The 16,687-nt window shown below is 36.6% G+C and overlaps 4 protein-coding genes across 5 annotated transcripts; 1 reads left to right on the top strand and 3 right to left on the bottom strand.

The window, feature by feature from the left end:
• Positions 1 to 799: 799 nt before the first annotated feature.
• On the bottom strand, positions 800 to 6,673 carry LOC107666226 (tyrosine aminotransferase-like). 2 transcript variants are annotated; one of them, XM_016457442.1, is made up of 12 exons: positions 6,580 to 6,673; positions 5,720 to 5,996; positions 5,254 to 5,358; positions 5,014 to 5,081; positions 4,766 to 4,924; positions 4,123 to 4,261; positions 3,984 to 4,036; positions 2,807 to 2,959; positions 2,583 to 2,711; positions 2,413 to 2,496; positions 1,550 to 1,648; positions 800 to 1,444 (listed from the first exon to the last, which is right to left on the bottom strand). In XM_016457442.1, the coding sequence occupies exons 1-12, from the start codon at positions 6,670 to 6,672 to the stop codon at positions 1,304 to 1,306; spliced, it is 1,500 nt and encodes a 499-aa protein (XP_016312928.1). In that variant the 5' UTR covers position 6,673; the 3' UTR covers positions 800 to 1,303. The 2 variants fall into 2 exon arrangements, with proteins under 2 accessions (XP_016312928.1, XP_016312929.1); XM_016457443.1 differs by having other exon boundaries at positions 5,720 to 5,970; positions 6,580 to 6,652.
• Positions 6,674 to 7,625: 952 nt separating this feature from the next.
• Positions 7,626 to 13,006, bottom strand: LOC107666231 (uncharacterized). Its single transcript, XM_016457454.1, has 7 exons — positions 12,581 to 13,006; positions 12,085 to 12,308; positions 11,355 to 11,453; positions 11,002 to 11,103; positions 10,740 to 10,853; positions 10,265 to 10,373; positions 7,626 to 10,169 (listed from the first exon to the last, which is right to left on the bottom strand). Exons 1-7 carry the CDS (start codon positions 12,726 to 12,728, stop codon positions 9,124 to 9,126), a joined length of 1,842 nt encoding a protein of 613 aa, XP_016312940.1. The 5' UTR covers positions 12,729 to 13,006; the 3' UTR covers positions 7,626 to 9,123.
• A 1,378-nt stretch (positions 13,007 to 14,384) lies between these two features.
• zgc:112052 (protein C19orf12 homolog) lies at positions 14,385 to 15,523 on the top strand. Its single transcript, XM_016457436.1, has 3 exons — positions 14,385 to 14,551; positions 14,765 to 14,949; positions 15,039 to 15,523. The coding sequence occupies exons 2-3, from the start codon at positions 14,790 to 14,792 to the stop codon at positions 15,302 to 15,304; spliced, it is 426 nt and encodes a 141-aa protein (XP_016312922.1). The 5' UTR covers positions 14,385 to 14,551; positions 14,765 to 14,789; the 3' UTR covers positions 15,305 to 15,523.
• A 699-nt stretch (positions 15,524 to 16,222) lies between these two features.
• Positions 16,223 to 16,654, bottom strand: LOC107666217 (cytochrome b-c1 complex subunit Rieske, mitochondrial-like; the record flags this gene model as incomplete). The annotated part of the gene is made up of 1 exon (XM_016457432.1): positions 16,223 to 16,654. A coding segment is annotated over one exon (363 nt), but the record flags the coding sequence as incomplete, so codon positions are not given.
• Positions 16,655 to 16,687: the final 33 nt, after the last annotated feature.

Raw genomic sequence — 16,687 nt, 5'->3', positions numbered from 1 at the left:
TAATTATCTTTTAACAAAGTATAGAAAGGTATGAAAAGAGCAAAGATTTGCCTTTGAGGAACCCTCTTTGTATTGTGTAATTTATGCATCAAACACTAGACGGCAGCAGAGTGACACAAAAGCATTTCAAATCTGGCTGAATCACTTTATGCAACTTCATGCATTTTATTTGATCGAATAGCATCCGATCGTGAAAAGAACAGGTGAAAGAATAGATAGAATTTATATATGTTTTTATGTTTTTTTTGTTTTTTTTAAATAATAATAATTGTTGTTGTTGTTATTTTAATCACAGATTGTATAACACAAGACAGGGAACATCCAAAAACGTATGTTTTTATTCAAAATACGACGCTCTGAAATTTTACAAACTCACATAGAACTATTAAATGACGGCTTACATTTTTTTCCCATTTGCATGTACTAACATGATATTTACCCAGGAATAAAACAAGGTTAGATAGGATTTAGACTCATTTTGCGAAAACGTACAGGTCTGTGACTAAGTGTAAATGGAACAGTTTTAATCAATCGATCGGATTATCAGAGAAAACCATTTCCCTCCCCTATTTTTATGGAATATTTCAGTATTTATTATAAATGATTTATCCCTCGTAACCTTATTCAAAATAACTTCACTTAACTCTTGCAAGCTGAAACGACATCTCTTATTATGTGTTTATTATGTGCGCGAGGGCGGGAAAGAGCATACGATCCAACATAATAATAATAATAATAATAATAATAATAATAATAATACACTTTGGTCACATATTGAGATACAATTTTATTTAAATAATTTTGAGGTGTAACAACTGAAAACAAAAATCTAAAAAACATTAGATGTCATATAGCCTATGTGCCAAATATTACATTCCTAAAACGTCACATATAGGAAAAATACTTCACATCATGCAGGTTACACATGAAATGGCTTTAAGGTTTGGTAACAAGGCTGCCCAAACTTGCCACAATGTATGTTACAGTGTAGAAAAAAAAAAGACTACAATATTTTACAATAATGAACAAAATTGCATATTCATTCATTCAAAAAAAAACAAAAAAACAACTACCCTCCCATCCCCTCCCTATATAATACTAGCCATAGTAAATATAAAAATATAAATATGATGTTTTCATAGAACTGTGGGTTTCCTGAAAGGGAAAGCATGCCACATGTAATGCACATAACTGTGTCCTCTCTTATAACGCTTTCATTCATTCTTCAGCTTCATACACCATTTTGCTCTGCCCTTTGACCTTTCATTTCCTCCTTTGAGCTTTCTTTCACTGTCTGTTTCTTTCACTGGTCCAATTCGTGGCTGTCTTGGCTCCGAGGTCGATAGTGACGTGCACAGAATTCTCTGATCCGAATGCATGCCTCAATCATCATCTCCTCCGGGACTGTTACCACAATTCGGAAGAAGTTTGGATATTCAAATGCCTACAGAAAGAAACAACTTAGGTATCAGAATGGATGCAACCAACCTTTGTGACAAATAATAGGTCAAATGCACTGTAACAGAATACGGTAAGATGAATAATTCACCGTAGCGGGCAAACAGAACACAGATTGCTCAGTGACCAGCCGTTCAGTGAACTCCACATCATTCTGGAAATCTGGGAAGTGTTCCATCTCGATCCCCACCTGAGGATGAGCCAGCATAAAATACATTTACCCTCTGCATAACTTGCAACTTTGCACTTTTTGCAAACATGCTCACTCCTTAATATGGACATCCTGATGTGCAAATGTGCCAAGTATGATTAAGTGTCAATCAGGCCATTTAAAGAGATAGTTCACCCAAACATTCTGACATTATTTGCTCACACTCATGTCCTTTCAAAAAGCACCATTTAAGTATAAATAAAAGTCTGATCTGAAGAGTCTGATCTTTTCATTGAATCATTTGATCCAGTTCAAAAAACAAGTCTGAATGATTTGTTTATGAATCAAACTGCGCCAGTCAACAGGTTCAACTCAGTCTAGCATGAAATGAAAATTCATCCTATTTATTTTCTAAATGCGTATTATTGATCTTATTGGGAATAATTTATTCATGCATATGTTCCTTTTTTTTTTTTGACCTTATACTTTTTAATAATAAAACATTTCTGGTGATGTATGCCTGTTCCAATAATTTAGTTCACTTAAGCCCTGCCCCTTTCCTACAGTTGACTGCAAGCTCAGATCTGCCTCCATCCAATCAAAAACTGATGGCTAGAAGAAGGAATATATATATAGGCTATATATATATTTGTCATTTTGGAGTTGGAGAACAATAAAGGAGAGTAAATGATGACAAAATTGTAACTTTTGGTTAAACTACCCCTTTAGTTTAATTACGTTTATAAACAATGATGCTTCATTTTCAACCACTCTTATCTTATAATACTCAAAATTCCACTTACCATAATGTACATGGCTCCTGTTGGCATCACTGGATTCAGCCCAGGAACAGTTGACAACTCTGAGAAACATATCTCTGAGTTTGACTGAAGAGGAACATAAAAATTGTGTCATTGTCGTAGTCAGATGTTGAATCTAAAAGCTTTTCTCTATAAAGTTCCTCTCCTCTTACCTTTAGGAAACTGATGGTGCCTTGATAGAACTCGGGTGGCGTGTCATTCAAAATGCTTTCTAATGCACCCTGAACCACAGTACAGGGTCCCAAAATGCGCTGGCTTAGTTTTACAAGACCCTCTCGAATCTAGAGTGAATATTAGCGTTATTGATATGTTCTGTGTGTGTGTGTGTGTGTGTGTATATTTCATTTTCTTCTACAGGTGAGAGGCTAATACTTACTCCGGTTCCAAATATGTCATTACGATCATGGATGAGGATCCAGCCCATTCTCCAGCCAGGAACCAACCAGCGCTTGGCAAGACCACCACAGGACAGGATGGGCACGTCACTGCTGAGAGGTGCCAAAGGCTGAAAATCACAGCCCGGGAATACCTGCAGAACAACAGATACACTCAGCCCACTCATTACAACACTGTAAATAGCAATATTGTTCTTGAAACATACTTGAAATATAATATAATAAAATATCAAGAAATCATCTTTAAAATAAAGATTAAATGCAAAACTAAAGATAAAATGCAAGAGGGATGATATTTTATCAAAAGTTTGGAGACAGTAAGAGTTTTTGATGTTTTTCAAAAAAAGCTCACCAAGGCTGCCTTTATGATTGTAAAGATAACAGTATATTAGTTACATTCTAGAATTTTCTGATTTATTGAGTTACAAACACCTCAGACCGTCAACCGTATTAAGTTGAAAAACCACCATTTTGCACAATACAAAAGTTCTCTCTTGGCCACTACTGTCCAGAGTTGTGGACCCATTGGCCCCTCCTCTATCTTCACTGTCCTTCATGACCTAAAGCCCAGAATGCTGTCACCACACACAACTCTAATCCCTCCAGTGCTGATGTAGTTTCCACTGCTAAACGAGGCTGAGCTGAGCCAGGGAAACGCACACCACCCAACAGGAGGATGCTCCCTACAGCTGCAGTACACTTTAATGCAATTCCAACTGGGTTTTTTCGCAGCTATGCCATAGAAGAACCATTTTGGGTTCCTCAAAGAACCTTTGAGTGAACAGTTCTTAAAAGAACCAAGTGTGAAGTACATTGTAATAATCTGAAGAACCTTATTTCCACTATAAAGACCCAAATGTTCCATGGATGTTAACAGTTCTTCATAGAACCATAGATGCCAATAAAGAGCCTCTAATTTTTGGAGTGTAAAAAAAGTTGCTATGGTCGAAAATTATCTTACAAATAAGCTAGACCCAATCAAGTCCTTTAACAGGGGTTATGTAGGTGAGCATAGAGTGTGAACTCTGTAAAAGACCACTGTGAGAAGACCTGTGGTCTCCTTGACCTTTGAGTACCTCATTAAAGTTGGTTGAAAGTAAACAGAGCTTGGAAAATAAACAGTTCTTAAGTGTTCCCGCATTCATAGTGTGCGCTCACCATGTCTCCGTAGATCTCATCAGCAAGGATTGGGATACAGTTTCTTGATGCCACTAGATCACATAGAATATTATCAGATTAATATCCTGGAATTTCCGGGGATAAACATTCCTGATATATTATTTGACTAAACATTCACCTGCAAGAATCTTATGCTGGTGATCTTTGGTGAACACAGAACCGCACGGATTGGATGGGTTGTTGACAATCAGACAGGCTGTTTTGTCATCGATCAGACTCTCCAGGTGCTGAAGATCAATCTCCCAGGACTTCTCCGGCTAAAGGATCAAAAGATCAACTGAAGTTAGAAAGAAACTCATCTTAGGCACGACACAGTCAAGAGGTATTGTAGAACTGGAAAAAGGGATTATATAAGTGCTAAAGAAGATTAAAACGATATTAAATTCAGTTGAAAGGCATCCTTATATTATTTAATGTCTGCAAATAAAATTATTCCTATCTCAGTTGTGTTTGGAGCTATAACACTTATCATTTATTTATACTGTATATATTAAAGCCTACAGAAAAACAATGGTATTATTGAGCTATATCTTTCTGTGTTATTTGCATGTGCGTGTATATGGTTGTTTTTATTTATCAGTCCCAGATGTGGACCATATAGGAATGACACAGCAATTTTCCCCATCCACTCCACAAACCGTCCCCACATTTTGCACTTATATTGTATTCTACTTGTATTTTTGTTTTCTGACCCCAATCTAAGCTGATGTGATGGACTTTGTTTGATTTACACACTCATGCTATCAGTGTGATTTACTCACCAGCAGATTGTAGTGCTTGACTTGGATGCCCATAGACACTGCAAGTGTCTTATAGAGGGAGAATCCAGGACATGGAACTAAGATATTGTCTCCTGGGTTACACAACACACTGATGGCCAGCTCTATAGCCTGGCTACAGCCACTGGTTAAGATCACATCCTACAGATTAAAAATAATAATAATAACAATATAAAAAAACGTTATCAGCTTACAAAAGCATTATATGAAAAATGATGGATTTGACATACTTTGCCTTCCAGTGGAGCTTCTGGACAGCTGTAAAAGTTTGAAACAGCTTCTCTGCTCTTTTGGTAACCTAATGTTATTAAAATGCTGATTATGAAGAGCAAATCATACACAGTTTATCAGAATGCAAAAGCAAGGTGGGACTATTTAATCATTGTCTACCAAATGCCACAATTAATTTTTGTCATACAATTTCAGCATTACATTTTTAATTAAGCAGAAAGTGAATGTGTAAGTCTTACCTACTGAGGGAGCATAGCCATTGTATTTGTGTGAGTCTATGGCCTCCTTCATTGCCTGTAAAACGGTGTCATCTGTTGGCAAGTTCCCAAACACAGTAGGGTCACCTAGTGGAAAATGAAGCCCAAAACAGACATTTACATTTAACCGTTTAGCAAAAAGAATATTCACTACACTTAAGTTGAATGAGACAAAAATAAAAAATTGTAATGACAAACTAATAACACCTGGTTACAGCTATAATACACAAACAGTTTTTCAATTGCTGTCTATATAACTAAATATCTTACATTTGACAAATATATAAAACTAAATATATAACTAAACACCTGCCATATAACAAAAAAAAAAGGTTGTAAAGTTTAAGTGTTTAATTATAGCCCAGCTGATTATAGAACTAAGTTACAAATATTTGATCATTACATTTTATGGAGTTATTTGCATATAAGTATTTGATCTATAACTTACCAATGGATAGAGCAATCATGGGTTTCTCGGGGTTGGGAGTGAGTTTCATCCCGTCCACTATGGCTCGGATGGGGTTGAGTGTTTTTTTGGACATCTCTGAGGGTCTGACGTTCCATCTCTGCCTGTGGCTCTTCAGTTTGGCCGGGTTCACACTCACAGGAGCCCGCACACTCACATGATGCACACCGTTCCCGTTCATGCCATTGTTCTGCGCTCCGTTCATTTTCACCACAAAAGACATATTTTTTGGTCTGTGCACGTTTGAAAGAGATGATGTCTAAGGAATTAAAAAGTTGACATTGGTAGAGTAAAATATGTTGACGAATACTTAATTAACGCAGATGAACGTTTTGGCTATGGGTTTTAGACCGACGTCAAAAACAGAGTTGGATTTTATATTTTATTTATTGACAAATAAGTAAACATTTTAATAGTGTTTACATACAGTATTGTGTACATTTTCAAACATTGTTTCTATATACACAAAAGTTAAATTAGGCCTACATTGCTGTAAATAGACTCGATCGATTTTAAAATTATACTGACTAAATAAGACAAACACCGCAATGCAATGCATATATAAAAAAGTGCAGGCAAATAAATTACATCACATACAAAAAATAGTAGCCTAAATAATCAGATTAATATATGACTGTAGAATTTTAATATTGTCTAACCTTCGCCAAATAGACAATATTCTGATATCTATTCTTATATCTATTTTAAAATATGAATTCTAAAAGTCTAAAAAAATATGCAAAACATATATGCCACAATAAAGATTTTTATTTTAGACACTATATGAATAAAAACCCTTGCTTTATAAGCAACATGCAGAACTTATAATGTAACATAAATACCTTATTAAGTTGCTTATTATAAAAATCACGCTCCAATGGCTGGGGATGAGATAAATAGTTAAATTTGTGCATAGAATGATTAAGTAGGTTCATAGACCGGCTTTATACAGAACCCCGCAAAATGGGTGTTGAACCCTGCCCATATTTCCATTGGTGGAGACCGAGGGCAGTCCAAAACTCCCCCGTTACATCATAAGTCTAAAATTCTCTAGTTTTGGGGTTGAACCTCATCCTTCTCTTTCTAGAACCTGCGGCGCACAGGATCTAAGCACGCGATCTGTGCGTAAAAGCGCGAGGAGCGCAAACGCTATCCCTCACAAAACACGAGTTAGAGATATGCACATGGCGCTCATTTGTTTTTAGAGACACTTTCTTTCTTTTAGATATATTGCTGTCTCATTTTCTCACCTCAATCTATTTTTAATGACCTTTTACTATTACTATTATTATTTGTCGCACCTGTTTCCAGTGCACATTTATAATGAGAGAAGCAGTTTAGGTTTAACACTATATTTCAGACTTTCGATACTGTTCTTAGATATCATAAAGCATCATTTGGAGAGTATCCTCCACGTCTGTAATGAGAATGAAAGGGGCTGGTATCCACATCTGTCTTACATAAGTTAAGCTCACGTTTTTGGGGGGCTGGAGTTGTTTTATTGGCTGTGGCCCTCCAGGAACTGAGTTTGAATCCTCTGGTTTAGCACATGTTAGTGTTGTTTATGCCTTGATTTCTAATCAGCTGCAGAGTTTAGCTCCAACCCTAATTAAACACCTGAACCAGTTAATCAAGGTCTTCAGGATTACTAGAAACTTCCAGGCAGGTGTTTAGGAGCTGGTTGGAGCTAAACTCTGCAGGAGAGTGGCCCTTCAAGACCAGAGTTTGACACGTGGTGTCACTGCATTAAAAAAAGAGTGACATGCACATTTCCCATTCATGCTTCACAGAAAGAAAAGGGCACAAAATGATGTAAATAATGACAAAATATTGACTTTTTTTATTTTGTGAACTACTGCTTTAATAAAATGTCATATGGCTTAAAATTGAATAAGAAAAAATGCTGTCATTTGGATGATTTATGTAACACTTTCAAACTCAAACAATCATCATTATTCAAAACACTCTTTTTATTTTATCTACCTGAAATAATAAATTAGACTGCATGTTGTGCACTATATCTGATGCAATAATGACAAAGTAGTTTGCAATAGCATCAAGTCAAATTTACACTGAAGTCCGGTAAATAAACGTCAGATTGGACAGTTTTACACAGCAAAAACCTTGAACTTTAAACCCACAACTCTCATGTTTTTTTTGTACTTGTCATAACCACCTATTTAAGAAACCAACACGTAACATTGAATTATTGAGGCTAAGACTAACCTTAAAACACTTCTGCCCTGATGTGCTATTTAAACTGAAAGTAGTGTCAACGCAACCTTTTAGGCAAATGAAGGTTGCACTTAACTCGAAGTCAAAAAACACACGACCTAATCCAAAATGTCTGTCCTTACATAAACCTTCCAGGTCAATCAAAGGAAGCATGTCAACATGTTTCCACTAAAGCTCCCCATCCAGAGACCCAGCGATAACCCTGACCCATATGCGTCACTAAACCAACAGCACACAGTGTTCTACATTAGAAACCATCTCATTTTAGAGTTATATTCACGCTTTATAGGACCTTCAGGGCAACAGGAGTCTAAAATGATTGATTACAAAAAACATACAGGACACAAATATTTTGGTATTGACCATCAAGAGCTTTAGGGCAAGCATTTTGACCTCCGTGAGGTAAACGATGAGGTTAAAAAGCTGTATAGTTTCCCAACCCTAATGTGAGTTTATTCAAATATCCGATGTAAACTGTTAATGCATCTAAAAACATGATGAAGACCACGTTAACTGGCACTTTCTTTTTGGTGTCTTCTGATTTACTCTCTGTTAGGCTTGTAATCAGGGTCATCAGAGTCTCAATCTTCTGAGCATCAATCAGAATACAGTGTATTTACATCAAATGACATGTATTTATAATCGGGCTCTTCTTCTTCTAAATTGTCACAGGCTCTGTATGAATCCATGGCTCTGGAACACTCCTTGCTCAGTCTGTTAAGGCGCACTTAAGGTTGGAGTCACTTGGACTGCATGAGGAAGCTTTGACTCTCTAAGGACAGTTTCTGTGAAGACAACGATAGCTAAAATCTGTCCTGCATTGTTTCTACGCTGCTTTGAGGCTGTGGACTGAGATGATGAGGAGGACTGTTGGAGAACTGAAGATGAAGGAGTAACTGGATTCTTTGAGGACACTGGTGAAAGACTGACCTGCTGACCATCAAGAGCTTTAAGCATTTTGGCCACCATGAGGTAAACCGATAAGGTAAAAATAAAGTTAAAAAGCTGCATATTTTCCCAACCCTAACTGACTTTATTCAAACATTCAATGTAAAATGCTAAAATAGGTGTCCGAGTACCTATGCATCAGAAAAAAACGGATGAAGAGCACATTTGCTTGCAGTATTTTTTTGATGTCCTCTGTTTTAGTCTTAGTTGGGCTTGTAATCAGGGTCATCAGAGTCTGAATCTTCTGAGTATGAATCAGAATACAATGTATTTACATCAAATAACATGTATTGATCACCTTCATGCTCTTGTTCTCCTTCTAAAATGTCACAGGCTCTGTATGAATACATGGCTCTGGCACACTCGTCCCTGCTCAGTCTATTAAGACACACTTGAGGTTGAAGCCACTTGGACTGCATGAGGAAGCTTTGACTCTCTAAGGACAGTTTCAGATTGTGTTCATTGGTTCTGCTTGGTTCGGTGAAGACAACAGTAGCTAAAATCTGTCCTGCATTGATTCCAAATTGCTTTGAGGCTGTGGACTGAGATGATGAGGACTCCTGGAAGACTGAAGGTGAAGGAGCAACTGGATTCTTTGAGGACACTGGTGAAAGACTGACCTGCTGGATGTAGGACAGTGAAATGTTCGTAGAGGATGAATCTGGGTTTGAGGACAATGAGTGCTGGTTTGGAGATGCTTGAGGTTGTGGTGTGTACAGGAGAAGAGGTGGAGTGCTCTGGGTTGATGTGGGAGTGCATTCTGCCTGTATGACTTCTCCATCAAGCTCTTCAGAACATTCCTGAAGGATGCTCCTCATTTTTTTGCCATGTCTGGAGCACATCTGCTCTTTAAAATCCCTCTCACTTTCCTTCTGTTCAGAGTGAGTCTTCGCCTGTCTCTCCCTCCCAACTAGGTCCTTCTCCACCAGAAGAGACTGGCTGAAGTCAATCTGATCTATTTCAGAACCTGGCAACTGAGTAGATGTAACGATTACTCCATCCCCACAAATCTTCTCCTGATGTAAAATGGTTTCTGTGTTTCTATTTTGCCACAAGCCCTGAGAATCAAAGAGCTCTTTTGTGCTGGTTTGTGAGAGTCCATCCTCTTTTGTGCTGTTCTGAGATGACCTCAAAAATACACAGAGGGTACCATGGGATGGTTTACCAACTTCAGCGTCCCTTTGTTCCTCACAAATGTTTGCAAGTGATGGTGTGAGACTGTCGTCAAGGCTTAGATTTGTTGTTACAGCTGTAAAATAGAAGAAATGAAGATGAAAATAAAGTCATCTGTAATTCCAAAGCTGTTATGGCAAATTCTGAGACAGACAAAATCATGTTTCTTACCGCAACGTAGGAGTCTCTTCAGAGCTGAGGCTAGAGAGGCACTTTTAATTGAAAGTAATTTTTTTAGGATCTTCTCTCCCCTCCCATATGAATAGGACTGCTTCAGTAACTGGACAGAACAGAATAATATACCAATAATAATATGAATATTTTGATTATATGATAATAATGTGTTTAAAGAATGCCTTATTTTTGATCAAACTGAATGTAAAACATTTTAAGGACCTGCAGGAACTCTGACTAGATATTTAGCCAATATATTTATGTGTATTTAGTTGCTGGAATATTTTCACCTGTTTTATCACCTGTCAGCAAAAACTGTGCTATTTTTTTTAGTCTTTTTTTAAAACAGTCTTTTTGTTTAGAAAAATAAAAGCACAAAGAAATAAGTACAAAAGAAATAAAAAGCTTCTTAAAAAGCATGACTAAACAGAAAATGCAGCTACTTTAGATACAAAAGAACATAAACAGTTACCTGTTCAATACACGTAGGTTGTGGCAGGACTTTATCTAGCTCTCCCAAATAGTGTGAAAGTCTCTCCTCCAGTTTCTGTGCATAGCATTCACCATATTGCTCTTCCATTAAATCCTGCAAAGTTGAATAGTCACATTTGATTTGAAGATCTGGACTTGATGCAGACTAGTGCTTATTTAATTAACGTACCATTCAAATAATAATTTGTAACCACTAAAACATTTTTTTTTGTTTTACATGAGAGCAAGTAATTTTCACTAACCCGAATGTAAGTCTCACGCATATCCCTGTCTCTGGCCAGAACATGAGCAAAGGACTTGAAATCTTCCCAGTTTTTCTGCATCAGATCCATGTTCCTGCGGCTCTATATAGAAGCATGATTTAAGAAAAAAAGGAAAGGAAAGTGTTAAAAAGCTCAGCAGTCCTTGAAAATATTTTATATGATAAAGGCATTATTTATGTCAACACAGACAATACAATACAGTAATGACACATTCTCAGATATTAACTTAATACACTTCAACAAGTTCCATGCATCACATATAGTACATTTATAAATTATTTTGGCTTTTTATGAATTTATGGTGGCCCCTGGTGGAAGGAGATCATACTTACACATTGGTGATACTCTGGGAGGCTTTTAGGAAAAAAGTTTTCAATCTTGTCAAAGATTTTAGCAGTGCTCTGGTCATTCCACAACATCCACATGATAACCTTAAAAAAAAAAAAAAGCTCATGAATCATAAAGTAGTCATGTAATGACAAACAAATGAATATTCATACAATTAAAAACAAAAACATTCCAACTTAAAAAAAATCAAAATCTAGCCAACATGTGTATTCTATAAAATTAAAGAAGAAACTTGGCTTCATTCATTTTATCAATGCAATCAGACAGAGTACATCACCTTTGGGAGAATTCAAGTTGCTATTTATCTCCTTTTATAAAATGTGATTTAAACTTTTTGCTGACAGAAATATTAGCCATACATTGAACGTATTGCATTTTTGGGGGGGATCTGCATTTATTTTATTTTGCATACTTTGCCTTTCTTGTTCAGATCTCCCATTCCGCAAAATATCTTAAACTCATAAATAAAAAGAATAACAAATTTCTGAAGGACCACGGTTTAATTTTTCTTACTGATTGAGGTGTCTGTTGTTCACCTGTTTGTATTTTTCCTTTTCCTTTTCGTTCTATGTTCTTTAATGGAGAGCTGATTATTATGATTATTGTTATTTTCATATTATTATTTATAATTATTGTAATGAAAAATGAAAACCCATGGAAAAAAGTCATTTCTGATTAGTTGACTTCATTTTATCTAAGAAAACAATGTCTTACCAGAGTCTGCAGACCGAACATGATCTTCATGTGTTTGATGGGAGTCACTAGTCTTGGCACAAGTGTGTATGTAACATCCAAAAACTCAGTGACTCGCTCAAAATGCTTGATGTCTCTGGCTTGCACGATCCTCCAGACCTCTGCCGCCACCACACGGATTCTGCACGGCTCTTCAAGGGTCAGAAGATGCCAGTCACCTTCTAGCCATAATGGAGGTCCTAGAACTAAAAGCAGTGAAAGTTGATTAGTTCTCCCATGCATTCATTTTGAACTAGTTTAAGTTAGATCTATTATTGACTTACACCAACTGTGCAGTCGATTTATGATTACAATAAAGTAACAAGTAACATAGTAACTGTGTAATTACATGCAAATGCATTGATTCAATCGATTATACTTTTTAATTGAAAGAAATGCATGAAATACTTATGTAAAAATCATAATTTGATAGGTTTAACAGGTTTAATTGGGTTATTAAAAACAGTGCAAGAAACACCTTCTAAGACCTCCGTCATCCGTTTAGTCCATGCATATTCAATGATCCATAATGGTAAAGCAGGAATAAGGTGAGCGCAAGCTTTTTCCAGCCACAGGTTTTCACTCATTCCAGCCGAAGCAACAGTTTCAGTCTTCAACACTGTCATGATGTCCAGGCATCAGCTGCTTTCAGCGCAGAGCATCTGATGTGAGCTACTGCATGCAGGAAACTTCCAGTTATTGATTCTGCTGAGAAGATGATGATGAGCTCCATTTGAAAGTCAAATTTTGTTAGGCATGTCCGGGCACGTTTAGGAAGAAAATGACGGAACAGTTTACTTTCACTTATAGAACATCAAAGTTAGAAATATCACGGAATAATTAAATGTCGTTCGACTGCACAAAATGCTCATAAAGTCAGTGCAAATATTCCTTGTGTGAAAATATAAATCGTTGACGGTGAAGGAACATTTCAAAATAAGAGCGCAGTTCCATGGTCACCTAAAATAACTTGAACTAGCATTTAAATAAAAATTAAACATTATATTTGTCTTCTAAGTTTATAGGTAAAAACAGAGAAGTGAAAATTTAGACGACAGATTAAAAATAAAAACGTTCTGATTTACCGCTCTTGCCATAAAGTTTCATATGAAGGGCCAAATTAAATAAAATAATTAAAATATGTTTAAATATTTAAACAATATGTATGTATATATGTATGTACATACACAGATGTACAATTCTTGTATTTCGTTTTATTCATAGGCAAAGACAAGCAAAGTTCACTTTATCGTTGAAAATACAATTCAAAATGAAATATTTTAACTTTTAAAAATTGGCATACATAGATCATAGATCATTTTTATTTCTGACAATCTTAACTTCGCGCTGTGGATCGCCGGATCGGCTTTCACCGTGGACGAAGCGGAGTCCATCCCGGGGTCGTCACATGTGGTTACCGCAAGCCCGCCGGCCGCGCCATTCTCAAGCCCGCCGGCCTCCACTCACTCAAGGCCGCGGTGTGTGACGCTGTTTCGTGAGCAGTGTAGAGTAGCGTTTGTAGTTTGTCGTTTCTCTGATCACAAATGCAGACATGGTTTTATGTTTACACGGCGCAATGCAACGCGCAAAAAGACAGTATAAGTCATTATAATCCGTAATTATGTCCCCACTGGATGCAACAAATGCCTCGTTTATAATGGGTTTTAATGTTTTTGTCTTGTGGCTCTGGCCAGACAGGGCATCACATTAGGTGCGTAACATTTCCGTCACAAACTTGAGGTATTCGGCCAATCACAACGCACTGGATAGCTGGCCAATCAGAGCACACCTCGCTTTTCTTTTTTTTCCCTTTTTTTATTATTATGCTTTAAACGACATATACAAAACAATACAAAGCCAGGGTAACAAAGAATCAAAGAAAAGAAAAAAAATATATATATATACAATCAGAGACATGCATGACCTTTACATTACTCAAAGATTTTGAAGATAGAACACAAACTGACAGTTTTAATTGCCTTTCTATTAGTACACACCTCGCTTTTCAGACCGATGAGCTTTGTAAAAATCGACTGTGTTTCAGAAAGGCGGGGCATAGAGGAGAAACAATAATAATGTACAGTATGTGGAAAATAATGTGTTTTTTGGACCTTAAACGGCATAAACACATTTCATTACACCAAATACACAATACAATGTTCTTTTTAGCAACATCATATGACCCCTTTAAGGCTAAAATGGGTTGGTAAAGAGACGTGGTTTAAGGACATTAAAATTACTCACAAGCGTGCAACAACTTTTATTTTGAAAAATGTATTTCCTCCAGCTTCACACTTAAAAAAAAAAACGCCTGACATAGCGCTTGTTGGCGTGATGTGCTGACTTCTGGAGATTTGATATTTTGACGTGGTCACCAAATCTCCAAATGTTTGATGCCATAATTTCGGTTTTATACTGTTAATAGACAATATAAAAGTTGCCTTTGAAGGTGAGTGTACAGCAGTATTTTGAATTTTGTACACGTCGTATACAGTAAATGCGTTCTATGTATCTATCTATATATCTATATATCTATCTATATATCATTTGATGTCTGTGCACGTCACTCATATATTTTAGTAAAATATATTTTATGATGTAGCCACACTTTATTTTTTTGTATTTGTACAAATCATTAAATAATCGTGTTTTAACTTTGCAGTTATACTGTAATATTTGCAAGCAAGATGCCACCACGAATTGATGACGTAATGAAACTGTGTTGTGAACTCTCCGCAAATCAACAAGTAAAAACAGCGGTGAAGCAGTCTGGAAAAGGAGCAGCGGCCGCTGGTGGTTTAGCTTTTGCAGGAGGCTTAATTGGGGGTCCTCTGGGGATTGCAGTGGGCAAGTCCATTCATGCCTTACATACAGGTGTCAGCCTCGTATATAATATGTAATGATGTTTTTCTTACTTGTGCCTTTGTCTTTTTAAGGTGGTGCTGTCGGTGGACTGATTGGATGCTGGATGACAAGCGGACAGTTTAAACCTCTACCTCAGGTTATCATGGAAATGACACCAGACCAGCAGCGCAGACTCTATGAGGATATTGCAGCCGCTTTAGGCTCAATAACATGGACTGATGTTGCACAGCTGACTGCCCTTGTAATGGGAAACGCCACACTACAGCAGCAAGTGACCGCTGCTCTTCTGAGCTATATACAAAAGGAACTTCAAGCTGAAGTGCATTATATAGACTGATTTAACCTTATTTTGAATGTGAAACATTTCAAACCTTATAATCATGTGTCATATGGGTTGTTTGATTGGATGCTTGAGTACTGTAGTTGAAACTGGCATACACAGCATATTTTTTTTACTGTCTAAAACTGTTTGTAACTTTATATGGTACATTTGAATCTATGAAACCTTGTTTCCACCACAGGATTAAAAACAAAACAAAAAAGAAAACATAAAAGGTAGTAAAGTTTATATCTGACAATTACGCTTGCATTTTTGAGAAAAAAAAGTCAGAATTATTACATGGCAGAAACAAACAAACAAACAAAAAAATAATTGCGAGATGTAAACCCAGAATTCTATGGAAAAAAGTCTTGAGTTATGAGATATAAACTCGCAATTGTGAGATAAAGGTAATGCGACTTAATCTTACAATTCTCACTTTTTTCCTTGCAATTCTGAGTTTATATCTCACAATTCTGGGAGAAAAGTCAGAATTATTCCATGATGGAGACTAAAAAACAGATTTGCCCGAATTCAGAGGAAAAAAAGTCTGATTTGTTAAATGTAAACTAGCAATTACGAGAAAAGTCTGAAATGTGAGATAAATATAATTGTGATTTTAACTCACAATTCTGACTTTTTCCCCCTCACAGAACAGAGATAAAAAGTTGCAATTACTTTTTACATTTTTTATTCCCTGGCAGAAACAAGCTTCCATATGAATCAAGCACTGTATATTCTTTGCAATAATATCCTGACATAATGTGCCATATTTTCAGAACACTTAGGAAGATTGTGCGTTATAGAACATATGTGAATGATATTGTTGAATCATTGCCTTTTTAAAAATATTTAATTGAATTTTTTTTTTGGTCTGATAGAACTGTTTGTTTTAATTTGTAACCAAGATTTGCATGCCTCAAAAATAGATGTAGGTTGCTTTAAAATATATATTTATTAATATTTGGCCAGACATTAAAAGCATACAGAGAAAATGTCCATTGTTTATCCAACAATTACAGTATCCTCATCAGGAAACTCATAATAAGGCACCTCCAAGTTGAGAGGTGCGGGTCCTTTTCTCATCCTTCCTGAAGCATCGTAATGTGACCCATGGCAGGGGCAGTAGTACCCGCCGTAATCACCGGCATTTGCGATTGGGACACAGCCGAGATGAGTGCAGACACCAATGATGATGACCCAGGTGGGGTTGGTGACGCGGTCTTTGTCATGCTGGGGGTCCCGGAGCTCTGAAAGAGCAATGTTCTGCTCGGCTGTAATCTCCTTCTCTGTTCTGTGACGAACAAACAGAGGCTTGCCTGTCCACATGAAGGTCATGTTTTTCCCCTCTTGGATGAGCGGGGTTAAGTTAGTTTTGTTTTTGATATTCCTGACACATTC

The sequence above is a fragment of the Sinocyclocheilus anshuiensis genome, unplaced genomic scaffold (assembly GCF_001515605.1).
Source record: "Sinocyclocheilus anshuiensis isolate Anshui unplaced genomic scaffold, SAMN03320099.WGS_v1.1 scaffold1217, whole genome shotgun sequence".
Classification (NCBI taxonomy): domain Eukaryota; kingdom Metazoa; phylum Chordata; class Actinopteri; order Cypriniformes; family Cyprinidae; genus Sinocyclocheilus; species Sinocyclocheilus anshuiensis.
This window is presented reverse-complemented; position numbering and strand designations above follow the sequence as displayed.